This window comes from Crocuta crocuta, unplaced genomic scaffold (genome assembly GCF_008692635.1).
Source record: "Crocuta crocuta isolate KB4526 unplaced genomic scaffold, BGI_CrCroc_1.0 scaffold275, whole genome shotgun sequence".
In the NCBI taxonomy this organism is placed as follows: domain Eukaryota; kingdom Metazoa; phylum Chordata; class Mammalia; order Carnivora; family Hyaenidae; genus Crocuta; species Crocuta crocuta.
The window spans coordinates 1,526,767-1,546,242 of record NW_027530497.1 but is presented as its reverse complement, the minus strand read 5'-3'; the positions used below and the strand labels follow the sequence as shown (position 1 = coordinate 1,546,242).

General features: G+C 40.6%; 1 protein-coding gene across 1 annotated transcript in view; it reads left to right on the top strand.

Annotated features, from left to right (window-relative positions):
* Positions 1 to 19,476, top strand: part of EIF2AK3 (eukaryotic translation initiation factor 2 alpha kinase 3) — a 63,364-nt gene that overhangs the window by 7,860 nt on the left and 36,028 nt on the right. The window contains 1 exon segment of the mRNA XM_077766692.1: positions 4,992 to 5,121. Coding sequence (XP_077622818.1) covers positions 4,992 to 5,121 — 130 coding nt within the window.

The following is a 19,476-nucleotide window of genomic DNA, read 5'->3' as shown; positions in this document are numbered from 1 at the left end:
TTGGAACTGCACAGGGGAGAGAGACCTGAGGCAGGAAAATATGTCAGGAAGCCTTTTGAAGGTGTCCTGATGACAAGCGAGACTCGATTCTGGGACAAGGGCGACGGTAATGAAGAACAAGAAAACGATGTAAAAGCTTTAAAATAGAATCAATAGTACCTGACTTGTCTAAATGTAAAGCATGAGGGAGAAGGTAGACATGATGTCTCATGTAAATGTTAAGTGACAGGGCAGATGGAGAAGGATGGGGGAGAGAAGATTCCTCTGAACACTTTGTGGCAGTAACGAGCATGCCCCCCTGGAAAATGGAACTAAGGCAGGGAGAGACAGTGGACGGTAAATCCTGTATAGGTTTGGGAGCCGTCATGTTCCAGGTGCAGTCAAAGCCATGGGCATTGGCTAACTCTAGAACTCCATGGCCTGCTTGCTGGAGATTGAGAGCTCCAGGAATGAGGGGGTGAAGGGAAGTGGCCTTGTGGAAGCCAAGGAAAGGAGAAGGTCCAGAATGAGGAGCTGGCCTTCAGCTGCTGCCGCAGCACAGACTCGTTGAGGAGAATGGGTCTGGCAGAAGGAGGAGGTTGTTGAAAACCTCCCTTAAGAGTAGCTTTCAAAAATTGGGTGATGCATAAGAGGACAGTGCTGCCTTAGGATCCTCCAAACAAATGCCTTTGTAAACTAAAGCAAGGTGTGAGAGATCGAAGTTTCAGGAGAGTTAACTGACAGAGTTGATCAATAGACCTTCTTCATCCAGGTAATAGATTCGTTTTTTATGCTAAGGAAATAGCCCTTTGAGGGAAGTCAGTGTTTGCCAAACTGGCCTTATCACAAGACTCAACCTGGGACGCTTGTCAAGCCATAGCTCCCAAGCTCTCTGGGGATGGGACGGATGAATGTTCCCTGGCTTTTCATAAACACCCCAGATTATTTTTATGATCAGGCAAGTCTGAGTTTATACTCAACTGGTGAAATAGCCATATCTTACCTGTGAAAAATCAAGTGGAATGAAGCCGTGAGCAGACGGACAGAGCCAAGCGGATGTGCACAAAACTCCTATTCTCAAAAAGAAGAAGAAAAAGCTCCAGTTCTTTCCAATGGAAATGCTGCCTCTGCAGTTCCCTTCATTTCTTGAATAAGTTAAGGGGTTATCAATCTTGTTCATAGAAACCTGAAAGAGCGAGTGAATTGTGGGGAGATAAAATGGCTTTATATTCTCCCTATTTGGGGAGGGTGTTCATATTTCAGCTCTGATTTATGTTTGTTCTAAATGCTAACTGTTGCTCTCTGATTATCCCTGCATTATCTGTCTATTTGATGCTTTTCTCAATCCGTAGCATATCAATGAGCATCTCTCTCTTAGAATGTGATTAGATACAAGAGTCTAAAGGAGAGGATCTCTTTTTTGCCCAGTAGTGCCACTCAATTTCAGCCACAGCAGAAGGGGTACTTGCTTCCAGAGACATGCATGGGAAGGAGCCCATAGTTAATACTATGGCTAGCTTGTTGCAGAGGAGAAGATGAAGGACTTTGTGTGTGTGTGTGTTACACCAACAGAGTTGGTAGAGGATTTACTGTTATTCCTATCAAGCAGGTTAAAATAATAAGGGTACTGCATTCAAATCTAAGAACCAGATTATATTAAGTATCAAAAGGCAGTTAAGAAGGTGACATGCTTATTTGTTCCTGCCCACATGTTGGTAGTCTTCTAATTATTGCTCAAGTGGACACTTTTTCTCTAGATACAGTATATAATCTGAAAATACATTGTTTAAAAAACCAGAATCTTTGACTCAGTTAAAATGTACCTCATATGATAGGTTTTCAGTGAAAGAACAGTTAGATGTTAAACTCCAAGTGATTTATTAAAATGTATCTTTGTATACACCTAAGACACACATCTGTATATTTTCTTGTGTGTTTTGAAGATGAGACCTAGAATTTTACCATTCTTCTCTATATGCCTCTAGCCCAAATACCTACATACTCAAAAAATAAAGGTTTTTGTTGTTGTTGGTATAGTAGAATGTCCAAGGTGACAAAGAATGTTGATTCTGAATTTTAAAAATAGTGTCTGAAGTGTTTAAGTGGTTGCCTTAATTTTTCATGGGTTAACACTGTTTGCTTACACTAAGTTTTGTTTAAATTACAGTGGCTTTCATTCAGCTGTTTATTTGTGTTTAGCGATTACTGAACAGAAGAATTAGACATTTCTACAATGGCCATAGGAAGAGGTACTTGGCTGTGAACCTTGGATCACTAGCTTAATTAGATTCCCTAGCTTTTATTTGTAAATTGGCACATCTAAGGTATGACTTTTTTATACCCTTCATTATACAATAATATTCTTCCTCATAGTATCCATCTCTCCCGCAATTCCCAATAAATCTCTTTCAAAAGCAGAGTAATGTGTGGGGAGAGGAGTTAAAAGTTGTTCTCTTTCTTTTGGTTAGTTATCTAAAATTACTAGGGTTTGTAATGAGCAAAAATCTCTATTTTCACAAATTATTTTAAGAGTTATCGTTTGAAGAATTCAAAATGGGAATTAGTGTATAGTTTGGGAACTAAATTAACAATTTTATGTATTCACCTGATACGTTTATGTATTTGATAAACAATTAAGTGCTTTGAAAGGTTTCCAGTGAGTTTATTGAACTCGTTTGTCATGGTCAACTTCTAGCCTCACTTTGATGTTGTGTGCATCGTACTGCAAGTGATATAGAAAAGAAAAAGTTTGCATTTATAATCCTAAGGTGGACCGTAACTATATGTAGGTAGAATTTGCATGGTCTTGAAGCAGACAAACATACGTAACAAATTCCTACTGTACAACATAGTCTTTCATCCAACAAATATTTATTGAGGGCCTGTTCTCTATCTGGGAGTACATGTTCCAGGCAGAAGGAACAGTAGCTGCAAAGGCCCTCAGGGAANGATTTTGGATGTGCGAACTTTGAGAAGCCTATAAGACTACCTGAATCTGGTAGACAGTTAGATATGTAAGTCCGGAGTTCAGGGAGAGGTACAAATACGGGAGTTGCCACCATATACATGGTATTTTAATCTATGAGACTGCATGAGACCAGCAGATGAAGTACATGTAGGTAGAGAACTCTTTAAGAGCTAGAAGAGGTGTGGAAGACCCAGAAAATGAAACTGAGAAAGAGTAGCAAACAACTAAGAAAAAAAATCAGGAGAGTATGGGGTCTTAGAAGCTGCATGAAGAGTGCGTTTCACGAAGGGCAGGGTGAAGTCGCTGGCCAATGCTGCTAGGGGGTCAAGTGAAGAGGAGACCTGACCCTGGGATTTTTCAGTATGAAGATTTTCAATGACCTCAACAAGAACGTTTGAAGTGGAGCGGCAGAGGCAAAGTCTTGATTAGGAATAATTTAAGAAAAAGGGGAGAGGACTTGGAGAGAGAATATGGAAGAACTCTTTCAAGGAGTTTTGTTCCAGAGGCAGGCAAGGAATGGATTGGAAGCTAGAGAGGAGAAATGGTTCATTTTGTTTAACTGGTTTTGTTTTTAAGTTGGGGGAAATAATAGTAGGTTTGAATGCTGATGGGAATGCTCTGGTGGAAGGGGAATGATTGATGTAAGAGTGAGACAAGAGATGTGAGGACTGGCAAATAGAGATCTACTGTCTAAACAGAAGTGTTGGTAGTGGGTGGGGCCGTGAACAGTTCACCTGCAGTGATAAGAGGGTAAGTGGAATTCATGGGTCTCGTGCTGATAAATAGAGAGGCGTGATGGTGGGATTTCTTTTGATTATATCTATCCCCGAGATGCCTGAGCTTGGAAGAGCTAGTGTTAGAAGTTGAGGAGAAAGGAGAAACAACATCGTTAACCTAGGACAGTGGGTGAGTAGACAGACCAGCACGCTAGTGCTGTGATGGTGGAACATCATTAATAGCCCCTTCCATGTTGGTGGTCATGATTAAAGTGAGTCTAGTCAGCAGGGCTATGTTTTCCTTTGGGCACATTCAACCGCACGGAAGCGAGTGAGAAAATGCAGAACATTGGGTTTAACCAGGGTCGAAGTTCTACCAGTCAAGTGTGACATGTGAGAGACGGGATGGGGAGTAGAGGTGGGGGGAGCCAAGAAGTGCTTAAAATGAAGGACTATGGAATTTACACTGGGTGAGAAAGAAGTGAGGGCATAATGGTAGGGATCTTTGGTGGGATCAGAGATTTGGGGAATGGGGAGGTAGAGAAGATGAGTGAGAAACAGGTTGGTGGCAGAGGATGGAAGGCTTGAAATTTCAGTGGGGCAGGGGAGATGTGGTGTTTGGTAATGCCAAGGGCTAGGAGCTCACCATGGCAGTGATTGAGGCAAGGTAAACAGATAATGAAAACCCAAAGAACACGTTAATAGTGACAGTTAAAACCAGGAGCTAAAATCCTCAGAGTTAGGCTAGTGACCCAAGAGTCAGTGGACAATTACTAGGAGGGGTAATGGGTGCGGCATCTGATCCCAAGGAGTTTTAGAGAGGAGAGAAAGAAAATAGTCTGGAAATAGCAATGAGGCTCAAGGAGTGCGCCTACCCTGTCACGCGGCACAAGGGTCAAGGGTTTTGGAGAAAAGAATTCCCTTTGCTTCTGAAACAGTGTCCTCAGGGAGAGCCAGCTTTCTACTCCAGCAAGAAGGCAAGTGAATGTTGAGGGAGAACTGTGTTTCAGGGTTAAGGCTTTCAGGGCGCAGGGAAGGGAAGAAGGTGGCAGAACCAGAAATGTTGAGTTCCTTATGGGGAGAAGGGGTGACCTAGGAGTCTGGGGCTCTTCACAAGTGACAGAACAGATAGAGGGCATACTGCAGTGGGCTTGGTGGGCTTTAGATAGATAGTGATAGAAGACTGTGAGTGTAGTGAGGAGGTGGGCCCTCCTACCCCAATAGGTGAAAGCCTGGGGATGGCCTGGTGTTCTTTCCAGTGTATGCAGTCAGTGCCTAATATCATAAATATCTTTTCAACTTTGTCTTATTGTGTTTTACATTTATAGATCATTAGTGATTATCAGCACTTTGGATGGGCGAATAGCTGCCTTGGATCCTGAGAACCATGGTAAAAAACAGTGGGATTTGGACGTGGGATCTGGTTCCTTGGTCTCATCCAGCCTCAGCAAACCAGAGGTAAGGGTTTTCTATTGCATGTTGATTGGAAACAGTTATAAAGAGCAATTGCTGACACTTGTAGTCTGTATTTGCTTAGAGAGCAGGGCTCAGGGCCTGAATGCCTGGGTGAGAGGCCTATCTGCTTTTCATGAGTGATGTCCCCTTGGGGCAATTACTTCACTTTTCTGTTCCTCAGTTCCCCTCCTTTAAGATGAGTGGGTAATGTCGTCTGCTTCTAGGATTGCTTTGAACATTAAAGGAATTAATCATATAAGTGAGTGAGAATACTATCTGCTGTGTCAATATAGCTCTTTTTCTGAGCTATAACATGATCACTGTTTCTTCCCCCTTATTATTATCACAAGATGCCTCAGAATAATCATAAGAAATACAAGTATCTTAACTGCATCTTAATAGTTAGAAATACATGCTGCAAAATCCCATAAATTAGTCCCTACATTTTCCCTCAAGTGTATATCCTAGTAGTAAGCATGACATTTTCTTCCAATGTAATCTTAGACCAATTTGATTAGTTGCAAAAACAAAAAAAGAAACCATGCTTCTGGAACTCCAATGACACATGAGGCGACATAGCCCCTCAGAGCTTTAGTGTCCCCATCAATAAGTAAGGACACTACTTACTTTGACGAGGTTGGGTGTGGGTTAAATGAGGGAAGTTGATTTTTCTCACCTCTCGTCTTGACGCTGATCGATTAGGTCTCTGTCCCTTTCTAGGGCTTTATTCTCCTGTTGAAGTCATTTCAAATAAGGCCCTCTCTTGAGTTGTGACTGCCAACAAGGAAGTAGTCACCTCTGTTTTCTAGAATACCCTTAAGCCTTCTCTCTTACCTGGCTGCCCCTCTGGGACACTCCCTGTGGGTACTCTTTCTTCTCTTTCATCACCAACTGTTCCCTTTCAAAAAGCTTTCCAGCCGGTATCAAATTTGGAAAAGATGAAACCTAACATGAGGGGCTTAAGAATGACCTGATTAGTGTTGCTGGAATTTTCTGATTAAAAAAAAAAAACCCTGCCACCCGTGACCCAGCTACTCTCTAAGAAGTCGGCGTGGATTCCTTCCCAGAGCACCAGAGCAGGCGCTTCAGGAAATGACCCCACCCAGCCTCCACATCTGTGTGTGCTAAGCCCTCACTAGGTTTTCATAGTGCTTACCATTTATCAGACAGCAGAGTGTGCTGAAAAAAATCTGCCGAGGATACTGGACTTTTGTTGTATTGTGAATTATTAATATAAACAGGAATTTTATTGTAAATTATAATAATTTGAATCAGGTATAATCAAGTGAATTACGTACTCGAGCTAAACATTCATTGATTTGTGTTCTGCTGGGATTATGCGTGGGTATGCATGTTTTGCTTTATTTTTTAACTAGACATAAAAAGATGATCAGCAAAATCGGAAGACTGTAAGCTGCTTACATCTGAGGTAATAGTTCAGTGTGTTGTGGTAGTACAAAGCATGTGTGTGTTTGCAAACTAAGATACGCTCACGAACAAAAGATAAACTGCATGGTATGACAAAGTAGAATGCAAATAGTTGTGTTACCCGGAGTGCTGTTGAGTGTGTTTAAATGACATTAGCTGTTTTTTTAAGTGCAGTTCAACTTTCTCATTTACTCTGGTTTATCAGGGCTCTCTTGTTTTCAATGCCTTCCTCCCCACGTACCTCAAACCCTAGATCCTTTGGATAAAATACTGTGAAATGTTGAATCTCAGGCATGTTCCCAAAGTTTCACTGTGTCACCCTTAAGCAGTAAACGAAAAGCTCACTGGCCACCCTCCACGCAGGAAAAGAAATCTGAGGCCTCTTTTCAGACCTAGATTTTCATTTTCTGTCTTGTGGGGAAAAAGAGAAAATCTAAAGGTACTACCCATCTGGGATAACATAACAGATTTACTAGACTTTACTGCTGCCCCAAGTTCTTGAGACAGCTACATATCTACATATAGATAGATATGTAGAGATATCTACAGATATGCTCATGAGAACACTGCTACCGGCATTGTAATATACAGGTTAGGGACTTTACACACAGCGGACTAGATGATAAAAGAGGGGGGTGGTGAACCCAGCCTTGCCCAGCCATACTCCATTCTTCCTGCTTCGGAGCCATTTCTCCCTCTTCTGTGCACCTCCCCTTTATGAACTCAGCCACTGCTCCTCTAGTACACCAGGCCTCGGGGTTTATTGTCCCAAGACCCTTTACAATATAAAAATCATAGAGGGCTCCAAAGAGCTTTTTCTACGGGTCATATCTATCTAGTCTTAGACCATGTAAGAAATTAAAAAAGAAAACTTAAAAAGAGTTGTTATTAAATCATTTAAAAAATGAACCCACTGGATGATAGCATAAATAACATTATGAAGAGTATTTTCCAGTTTAAAAATATTGTAGTAAGAAACGTGGCTTTGTTTTATATTTTTAAAAATGTCTTTACTTTCCGGTTCGATAGAAGATAACTGGATTTTCCCGTCTGCTTCTGTATTCAATGTGTTACATCGTTGTTTCGGTTGAACTATATGAAGAAGAAAGTCCAGGCACATACATATATGTGGTTAGTAAAGGGAGATGTATTTTAGAAGCCTCTGTAGATGATTGGGTCATTCTTTTTTGATACTATACCTAAACAGGTAGAAGTTTCTTGAAGGTTAGTTGCACTGTAGAATCTGAAACCGTGTCAGTGAACATTTTGCACTCTTTTACATTAACATCCATTTGTGTCTTGCCTTTTCCTCATGAATGATGTTCTAACATCTGACATATATTGATTCAGTGAGTTACACAGCTCTTCCAGATATTGGCACATTTCTTTATAGAATATTTTAAAAATCAAATTTGTTATTATCACCACCGATCTCATCAGAAAAATCGTTAAGTACCGGGAAACTATTAAGCTTACATTGGTAGATACAGCTTTTCCAAAATTCTAATTTTCACCTGAAAACTGGATTCTTTTTCACAAATATGGTCAGTTGTTTTCTTTATAGTGAGAGGTTCACTTTGTGTATTTTTGAGAAAACGTCTGACAAGTACCCAACTCTCAGAACCACCATATCCCCTCAATTTTTCAAGTAGGAATGGAGCTCTGTGAACAAACAGCCCACAGGGTAGTCACACAAGTGCTTTTCCTCAAGATGTGTTTCGTTCGGTAGGTGGCTGAAGTGCTAGCGCGTACTTCCTCGGTAGTCATGCCAGAAGAGCAAACACACGTGTGCTCAGGTCCCAAATGAATGAAATCAATACTTCTTATTGCTTCATCGGCACATTCTTGAGTGAAACTTGTCTCTCTCTCTCTTCTTTTTTTTTTTTCTTTTTCTTTTTGCCACAAGTGTGTGCTGGTGACACTCCCAGTGTCAGTCACCATTGCTTTTATACCATCAGTGTAGGTATCACCACAGTGAGAAGGCAAATAACGCCTTAGCAGTAAAGCTTTTTGACTCCCTGCACTTCTAAAAGCATCCACAGGCCCCAGTTTGAGAATTGCCAATCTAGTGTGTGATAGAAATAGTATAAGAATATTTGTAAGATAAATAGGAATGTATGGTGAGCTCGAGTCCTCTGTTACTCAGTAGGGTGTGCATGGCTCAGTATCTACAAGTTGTGTTCACAAGTTGGACAAAATACCCCAAAAAGAGGTTAAAAAACTGCTATTTGAAAGACCCTGAAACTGACACATAGTTATCATACCTTTTAAAATGCATCTGATACAATATTTTATGAAGGTCCCTAACTTTTTGTGAGAAATAGTTTTCTCTTTCTGAAGCCCAGCGTTTGGTAGGAAATGGTAGTGTAGGGAGGAGGGGTAGGTACAGCAGGCAGAAGGAACTGGCCTGGAGATAGAGCCTATGCCACCCAGGTGACAACAGATAGATCCATGACTCCTTGTGGAGACTTCTGTATAAGAATGGCAGTCTCCCCAAGCTTTCATCAAGAGTGGCATGAAGAAGAAACAGATGAAACCCAGCAGGCCAGGGAAGATGTTTTCCCTGTACAGCAATTAGTAAAGCTACTTATTAATCTAATGAGGAAGATCCGATAGACTATATAATAATTTTTGTTAATTTTTATGTATTAAGTAATCTCTACCCCCAACGTGGGGCTCAAAGCCATGACCCTGAGATCAAGAGTTGCACACTCTACTGACTGAGCGAGCCAGGTGCCCAGACTGTGTAATAATTTTTAAGTTATTAATGATAGAGCAGCTGGTGATGAATCACATGTACTTTTGCTGGAATAATAAAGTAAAGCCACACAGGAACTTCTCATGCTGTATGGGATTGTGGAAGAGGGGCTGAGATTCAGGGACCTGAATCTCCTCAGGAGTCTTCCGTTAACTGACTAGATGGCCTGGCTAAATTCTTCAGTTCAGCAGTTTTAATTTCCTTCTCTGTAAAATTATGGAGTTGCACTAAATCCTAAAGATTGTTGTAACTTCAGGAATCAGGTGTCATCAGAAACATGGAACTCCCAAATTATCCAGAGGAAGTTTTCAACTTCCCCCTTTTTTAAAAAAAAAAAGCACATTTAAGGATTCTTTAAAAAAAAAAGCACAGATATATTAGAAATTACCATTAGGTGCATATCTCATTGCCTTCTGGCCGGCTCTGATGTTGTCCTTAAACTTTTCTAATCCGAAGGACATATAAAATAGTATATTACATTGTTTTAGTGGTGTTTTGATTATGTCAATGAAAAAATTGACATAAAGGATAGGAGAGGTTGACAGCTCCCTTAAAAACAAGGATTTACATAATATTTAGAATGAGCTGTATGCTGCAGGGAGGTTGAGGTGCCCTGGGACACAGATCTGATTTACCCCTCTTTCCTCTTGACTAGGTATTTACAAACTTCCTCAAAAGAATACTGATAATAAACCAAGCTAAAACTTGGGATGTGTGTGTGTGAGAGAGAGAGAGAGAGAGAGAGAGAAAGAGAATATAAATGATAAACCTAAGTTCATTCCATCAGCATTAACAGTTGTGCCCCAGGTTCTCAGCCTAATACTTATGATAGTAGCTAAGAATTTTGTTTTTAATTTTCTTTTTTTTAATTTATTTATTTTTTATTTATTTTTAGGAGAGAGAGAGAGAGACAGCGTGAGCAGGGGAGGGTCAGAGAGAGAGGGAGACACAGAATCCGAAGCAGGCTCCAGGCTCTGAGCTGGCAGTCAGCACAGAGCCCGACGCGGGGCTTGAACCCACGAACCGCGAGATCATGACCTAAGTGAAAGTCGGACGCTCAACCGACTAAGCCACCCAGGCTCCCCTGTTTTTAATTTTCTGAAGGACCGCCTAAAGTGAAGTCTGATTTGCTCTCCTCTGGTAATTTATATGCGGATTAAACCTTGAAAAAGCACTGAAGAGATTTGACTGTGGTTCCTCATTGATTGTTTCAAATTTTGTTGTGTAGCATATTAGCATAGTTTTTCTTTGGGGTGTCTGGGTGACATTTGGATCACCCTTCACCAAATCTAAGTAGATATAATATCCTTGAACCGTCTACTTTTCTGTGTCTTGGCACACATTCCTAATTACGAAGACCTTCCTTATCTTTATTTAGAATGCATAATTGTATACATCCAACTAGTTTGTCCTTAGATAATACCTTTACCTTTTCTTTATTTAGAGATACCATATTTGTTTTTTGTTTCAGTTTTCTGCTAAAGTACCTTTTTTCCCCCCTCTTAAAAAGAACAAACAACTCTATTATAAGTTATAGTTTGGGGTTGTGTCTTATTTTTGGCATGTTTCTCCCCAAGGGACACTGCCTTTCTGTTTCAGACAGGTGCAGAAACGGCCAGCTATGATGCTGGAGCTTTCCAGCCTCCTCCCCACCTGTCATCAGACTTTATTCATTGTGAAAGGCCTTCATAGGTAGGGGGATCCTTTGGAAAATATACTTTTAATGGTTAATTTGTTTTGTTCACAGAGAATACATCAGTAGACCCTGAGTGGTACTTTATTAAAAGAGGATCTGTGATCTCTTTTAAAGTTTCTCTAATTTACACTGAAAGATGTCTGGTCATGTTGCAGTTTTTATTTGTACATAAACTAGCATATTTTGAGCCTGGCTGTGTCATTGAAGAGTGTGGTTTATTTGGAAAAGTCACTGTTCAGTCATGTAGCAAGCTAATATGTAGATAATTGCTTAGGTTAATTGCTTTTCTCTTAATTATAGAAATGAAACCATGCTTTGATTTAATTTTGTTTTATTAATCCCTTAGCATGGCTGAAAGCATTGCTGTGAAAACCAGTTTACTCTAGCACGCATGTTGCCAAGTGAGAAATTGATTTGACCCTATTTTTTAGGAAATTGACTTCACATGCACATTATCTGCTTTATGAATGTAGAATGATCTAAATGAAGGCAGAGATAGTTGCTGAAATCTGTGTTTTTCATCATGAATGCAAAAAGTATACTTAAAAAGTGAGTCTGATAGTTTTCCTTGAAGTATGTTGTTCTATAGGTTGACTATAGGCTGAAGAAAGGAAGAATTAAATAATTATTATCTGCATGGTGTCTCAGTGCTCTCGAGCATTAATTCACAGTCGATGATAATAACCATAACAGTTTGCTTCAGGGTTTGTTTTTTTCTCCATTTCCTTTTTTTTTTAAAGCAAAAAACAAAACATTTCCTCTTAAGCATGTCATGTGGGATGCCTTCTCTAATACGCAGATCTACCGAAAGCTCTCAGAATCCCTCACATTAGATCATCTAATTAGTTATTAACCATGCCCCCTTTCTTAGTCTGTGAGGTACGATTCCCAGGAACACTTTCAGCAAAAAAGATTCCTTCATAGTAATTTCAGTGTTTTCAGGGAAATTTAAAAAAAAGGTATTTCCTGCACAATGCTTGAACATTTTTTTCTCTTAAAATCATAAATAGTTAATTCTGGTACCTAGTCATTTGGCAGTTTGCCCATTTTGGTTTATTAAAAGTTATCATTTTATGTTCCATACATAGTGTATCATTTTTGAAGAATTAAAACATACAATAATATGCCTGTTAACTTTAATATTGTTAATCTTTGTAATCAATAAAGTAGTTTACCATCCTTCAGAAGGTCGAAGTGATAAAAGAGAATTTTAGGGTTGATAGAGATTTCTGGTAAATCAAAAACTGGTAACAGTTTGATATATTTAATTCTTAAATTGAATTAATCTTTAGTTTTCAGGTTTTTTGTTTTTGTTTATTTGAGAGAGAGAACAGAAGCAGGGAGGAGGAGCAGAGGTAGAGAGAATCTTATTTTTTTAATGTTTATTTACTTTTGAAAAAGAGAGAGCACAGTCAGGGGAGAAGCAGAAAGAGGGGGAGAGAGAATCCCAAGCAGGCTCTGTGCTGTCAGTGCAGAGCCCAACATGGAGCTCGAACTTGCAAACCATGAGATCATGACCCAAACTGAAATTAAGAGCTGGATGCTTGACCAATTGAGCCACTAGGCACCTGAGAGAGAAAGAATCTTAAGCAGGCTCCATGCTCAGGAGCCTCCAATGCGAGGCTCGATCCCAAGACCCTGAGATCATGAACTGAGCCGAAATCAAAAGACACTCAACTGGTGCCACCCAGGCACCCCCAAGGCTTTGTTTTTAAATGGGTGTTGTAAATCCAGAGTTGGGAAAGAAATAATTGACATGGCATAACTAAGCTCTCTACTTTCTCCATGAATTTCCTTTTGGAGCAGCTATTTAAATTCTAAAAGCTTTTTTCAAACTTTTGAAATTTGGTGTTCATGAACCATAGTTACTTTCTGAAGTTTATTTATAGAGAACCAAGGAAGGTTCATGATGAAATTTACAAGTATTCAGATAAAGAGTTTATATATTTTTAAATTTTCTTTAATGTTTGTTTATTTTTGAGAGAGAGGGAGAGAGAATGAGTGGGGGAGGGGCAGAGAGAGGGAGACACAGAATCTGAAGCAGGCTCCAGGCTCGGAGTTGTCAGCACAAAGCCCGATGTGGGGCTCGAGCCCACGAACGGTGAGGCCACGAACGGTGAGGTCATGACCTGAGCTGAAGTTGGACATTTTAAACATTTTTAATAAGTATACATATATACACATATACATGTGAATTACATTAGAGCTTCAAAATAGCATTACATTTACATAACAAGTCTTGTTTGATTAGTACTTTATAATTTGCAAGGTGATACTAAACTCATTCGAATTTATGTAAGTCTTACATAGCCTTGTGAAATAAATATTCTTATTGGCCTCTGTTTTTCAGATGAGAAGGTTGGGGCTCAAAATGGGTCAGAGATGTGTCTGATGTAGGAAAGCTGAGACTCAACCCTAGGTTTTTGAACTTCTCCCTTGCCCTCTTTCCAATGCTTCATGCTTTTTGAAGTATTTCAGTACTTATCAGTATATTTGTGTTTTCTCTGCTGATAATTATAATTCTTAATGTGCTTTATGCAGAATAATTGCTGAAAGACGTCACGTGTGTAGCAGACCTCACATGCTGCTCGGCATGTTGTGAGCGCTCAACCGCCACTTAGCCATCCCTAGTGCAGAGGTCACACATGCCTGAACTTAACACGTCCAAAACAGAACTCCTCTTTAGCGCCGTGGGAGCCTGGCAGGGCTGTGCGCTGGGGTACAGCAGTGCCTGGGACAGATGAGGCCCTTGCCTTCATGGAACTCATGAGGCACTTTGTGGAGCCAGCTGGGGACACGGATATGAAATAATCACAGCATCAGTCATATAGTTGGGTTGTGGTAACTGCCCCATGGAAGAGCGGGACCTGAGAGCGCCTTCGCAAGGTTGCCTGACTACCTGGGTAGGAGGCCAAAGAAGTCTCCCTGGAAGGGATCTCAGTTTCCGGCTGAGATCATAAGAGGAGAAGGAGCTGTCCAGGCCAGAGATGGGCAGAGAGGTGGGGGGAGAGACTGCTTTGGGAGACATGGCAGCTGGTGTGGCAGCCCGCGGTGGCAATTTCCACGGTGTGCTCAAGATGCTGAGGGGAAAGGGGGGCAGCAGGGACAGGGCTGGGGGTAGTCACAGATATGAGTGTGTGGAGGAAGGCCAGGGCCAGGCCATCCTGGGTCCAATAAGCTGCGTTCAGTATTTTGGATTTTATCCTGAGCCATCTGAAGCCCCTGACGGATTCTACGTGGGAGAGATTCCTCCACAGTCAGAACGGAAAGGATTTCTTGACATTCTTTTTTCCTTTGAGATTTTCAGCGAGACCCTGGTGAATCAAAGGGTTGTCTCAGTGAGGCGTTTGTATTTTAAGCCAGTCATCTAACCAGGGAAGCGTTCATAGACATTCACGAAGTATTCACACCAACCAGCAGTTGGAACCGGGAAGAAAACAGGAGAATCCCTAAAATCCCACCAAAGCTCGTCTCACCTTGAAGCGCTTTTATCTCTCAGCCTTCCCTGACTCCTCACTCAGCCGGAAATTTTAAATGTTAGAATTCTAGAAGTTTGGGTGTAGGTCATCTTCTCACCCTGCTCTCTCTCAAGGGGGCTGCGCCTCTATTCCCATGACAGCAGCAGCTCTAATTTTTCTCTGTAGCCCAGACCTCTCATCTGTGAGCCGAAGACCTGCTCTGGCAGCCTGCCTGGGGAGCCCTCTCAGCCACTGGGAACTCACCACACGTAAACCCTGCGCTCTTCCTCTCTGTTCCTCTTCCTGTTCCTGTTCCTCGTTAACTATGAAATCCTCCCTTGGTCTTCATTGAATTCCAGAGCGTGTCCAAATCCCTCTCNGGGGTGGGGGGCAGGGACAGGAGTGGGGAGAGGGAGGAGGCCTGTAGCTCCCCAAAGCACTAGAAACATCTGGGGTCTGGGAACCAAAAGGCACCCTTTCCAGAATAGCTGTGGACACTGAATTTGCAGATCAAGTGCAGTAAGTTAATGTGAGAAGTTTTGTAAACAGCGCAGGCGCAGTGTTCGTTTGTGTCCAAGGTCACATAACAAGTGGTAGGCGAAGGCAGGGCCCCGGGAATGAGGCTGGATGAGGTGCACTCATCTCCCCGGGATTCGGCTCCATTGAGTATGTCGGATGCCTGCTGTTGTGTCACTACCTAGGTCAGCAAAACAGCTAGCGTGGCCAGGAAGGGAATTGTTGGGGGGGGGGGGGGNGGGTATGGTGGGGGGGGTGGGGTTTTCCAAACAACAAAAAAGTCAACAAGTTAACACTTCCAGTGGAGTGTTTTTCACGTATCTTACATCTTCCCAGTGAATTTTATCTTTTTAGTCCCTGAGATCATCATTAGAAGCATCAGCTGTTGTATTATTCCGGAGATGCTTGGAGTTCTTGAGGTGGGACAGAGATATGTGCCCTTTTAGTGAATATTCCAGAATTGTTTTTTTCTTTTCGTTTCCCTTATAGTCTGTCTTCATTCTTCCTTATCTCTACTGTCGACAAGTCTGAGTCTTACCATATGCTTCTTATCATGTCTTTTTGTCCACCCTCTCCTCCCTTTTAACTTTATTGCTTCTCAGCTTATTCTTGGGGCTTGGTTTTTGTAGCTCTCAGGGCCAGTGTGTTCTTTTCCCCTCTTTCTGGGTTAGGGAGCACACGGTATACAACTTTTTGGATTTGAAAGTGTTTAGTGTTCTCTACTTGAGAAAATAATAGTGCATGTAAATCCAGCTTCCAAAGCTACATGAGGGAAAGTTCTTGCTAATAAATACAGAAAGAAAATAGAATTAGAGATCATTGTTTTATTTCCTTTATTGAAATAGTAGGTCATCTGTTGATACTAAAATAGTGAAAAGTTGATTGAACACTTTAAAATGGAGGGATCAGGCTGACTCCTCCAAATCTACTGATGAATAATAGTAACAAATATGAAATAACACAGGCGTTGGCAAATTTTCATGTAAAGGGCTAGAGAGTAAATAGCTTGGGCTTTGTGGGCCAGATGGTCTATGTAGTTGTAGTGAGAAAGCAATACATAAATGAATGGGTGTGACTGTGTTCCTATCAGGCTCTACTGATAAAAACAAGCAGTGGGTCAGATTTGGTTTATAAGCTGTCTTCAATACAATAGGAAGTATGTAGCACCACCTATGAAGTACTCTTATCAAGAAAATCTAACCTGCATCAGATCAAAGCACCAGGTCTAATCATACACTTTTCAGAAAATACTGGGACAAAAGAACAAGTTAAATGACATGCAAACTCCAGGCTGTGGGACATTCTATAGGATGAATAATGGTCTGATGACTCAAGTAAATCAATGCATGAGAAAAGGTGTTAAAAGGACTCCTGTGGGGGGAAAAAACGAATCCAGTGTAATACATGGAGTTTGAATTTCTTGTTGGAGCAAAACAATAATACGTCTTTGAGACAGTCAGGAAATTTTAAATATTAGGTGGTTTTAAGGAATTACTCTCAATTCTGTTGTGTTATCGGCAGGGTAGTTACCACTCAGCAATGAATACTGAAGTATTGGTAGGTGAAATGGCAGGATGTCTGGGATTTACTTTAAAACATTCTAGTAAACAAGTTTATGTAGCAGGTGAGTGGGAAACAGATGACACAATTAGCAACATTTGGTAATTGTTGAAACTAGGTTATAGATACATGGGGGGTTATTAGTATCTTCATATTTTATGTTTCAAAATGTTCAGAATAAGTTAAAGTTGCATATACCCCAGAAAGTATAGGTGTCAATGGTGGTGGTGGGGGGGATACTTAGAAAAAGAAGAAAGAACCAAATTAAAAAATAATTTTATATAATTAGAAGAATGTTTTTATGGCTGGTTATATTCATGGTAGTGGTAGCACTTCCTGTATTTTCTCAGTTGAAGTTTCTTCCATCGCTTGGAAATAGAATTCTTATTTTCACATTCTGATTTCAAATAGCACTCCCTGATTACATGGGCCACTGGTATTCATTATGCCATTTAGGGTTTGTTCAGAGATAGAAATTGAATTATTTCAACTATACTGCTTTGTGATTGCACGGATAAAGATCTTGATTGGCTCTTTGGTACTGAGTTTGCCAACCAGTGTGACAACCTTTCATTTTAAAATTATGAACAGGAAAAAACAAATGGGGGGGTTAGAAACCATAAAATAACAAGAATTTATATTTTTAAAAAGTGACTGATGGAGGAAGCAAGTCACGCAATTAGTTTGAGAGGCAGAGAAGCGAATCAGAACAAATAGCTGCTTGCAGAGACGAATCAGTGGGATGTAAAAATGCATCACCGTAACCTACATTTTTTTCTACCAAGAGATTTGCAGCTGACTATGGAGTGACTCATTCCTATGCTGGGAGGGTGAGGTAATGCTCTTGTGAGGGGTGATGTCATCTCACTACCTGAACTGCATGCAGACATCATTTCTTGTGGCTCTCAAGGAAAAGCACCATCTGCCTGCACAGATGCAGCCTGAAAGACTTTACTCAGATCAGTGCAAAGGTTAGCAGCCCTGTGTGTGAGTCATCAGCAACCAATTAGTGAAGAGCTGCTATTTCCAAGTGAGCTTTTAAAATCACAACCTCGAAGTATGCATGATGATTAAGTACTGAATCATAATGGTTTCTGTTGTTGTTTTGGGTTTTGCACTTTTCTCACTGAGTTAACGTTGTTGAAGATCTAACTTTAAAAAAAAGGTGGTTCTTCTCAATATGGTCAATCACCTCAAATCTTCTTGAGGTTTAAACCCTATACGTATATGTAGGTATATGTATATGATTTCTTTTAGTATATGTGCTGCCAAAGTGAGCACTAAACCATATTTTTAAAAGAATTTTTTTAATGTTTGTTTAGTTTTGAGAGGGAGGGGAAGAGAGGCAGAGAGGGAGAGAACGATCAGGGAAGGGAAGGGTAGAGAGAGAGGGAGACACAGAATCCGAAGTAGGCTCCAGGCTTTAAGGTGTCAGCACAGAGCCGGATGTGGGGCTCGAACTCACAAACTGTGAGATCGTGACCTGAGTTGAAGTCAGACACTTAACCCACTGAGCCACCATATGCCCCTAAACCATACTTTTAATTGTAGGATGTTCGTTTTCTTCTACATTTGGAGGCATATGTATAGATCATCTTTAACACAGAAGTGAATTTTAATCTATATTAGTTTGATAGTCTTTTGTTTGTTGTTTTTCACTTTTTGATGTTTTGCACTGAGGAGCCATTGCGTTTCTTACAGATCTACTAGTGCTTTAGGAGAAAAGAGGTTGTTAATGGAAGAGGAAACAAGTCAAAATAAATGTTATCTGTTTACCACAGACCTTCTAGCTCCTCTTCCTCTTTCTTGTAGTGATTCACACCTGCTTTCCCTGATTGTACTTAACTAGTGCTGCTGTTAACATGACCAGAGAACCAAAATACCTATATTTTAACTTTATCATAATTTGAATGTACTATTCTGGTAAATAGGATAGAGAATACCTAACATAATACGAAAGGCAGACAACAGTAGATACTTGATTTTCTGATAGGTAACTCAAAATCATGTTGCCTTCATATTGTTTTTATAGGGCATGTATACTAATGACCTAAATCTCCTCTTAATGACAACTTCAAGTTGGACTTTCTACAAAACATAAAAAGGAAAGTTTTAATTTTTAAAAACTAAAATAAGAAAGCAAAGAGTAGGGACGCCTGGGGGGCTCAGTCAGTTAAGTGTCTGATTCTTGATTTTGGGTCAGGTCATGATCTCACGGTTGTGGGTTCAAGCCCCATGTCAGGGTCTGTGCAGGCAGTGAGGAGCCTGTTTGGGAGTCTCTCTCCCTCTTCCTCTGCCCCTCCCCAAGTCATGTGCACACCTGTGTCCTTGCTCTCTCTCTAAACTTAAAAAACAAAAAAAGAAAAAGAATAAAATAGTAATGTGAAAACTCTAAGGTAATATGAGGTGCCATATACATACTGGTGCCATTTAAGAGTTTATTTAAGGGGCGCCTGGGTGGCTCAGTCGGTTAAGTGTCTGACTTCAGCTCAGGTCATGATCTCAAGGTTTGTGGTTTCCAGCCCCGCATCAGGCTCTGTGCTGACAGCTCAGAGCCTGGATCCTACTTCAGATTGCGTGTCTCCCTCTCTCTGCCTCCTTCCCCGCTCATGCTCTGTCTCTCTCTCTCCTTCAAAAGTAAATAAATGTTAAAAAAAGAGTTTACTTAAAATCAAATGTTTTTTTAATAAAGAGTAATAGTTGGAGATCTTTAAATACTCAGAATTATGACGAACCTTTGTTTTAATGGTATAGCCTTCTGAGTTTAATTACAGAGCTCCTGCAAGCTTTTTTTTTACCTTTCTTTTCTTTTTAACCTCTTATTTAGAAATAATTTCAAACTACAAAAAGTTGCATGAATAAAAATGATAACAATAAAAAAAAGGGCCAACCTTTATATACCCAGATTTACCTACCCCAAATCTTGTTTGCTTTATCATTTG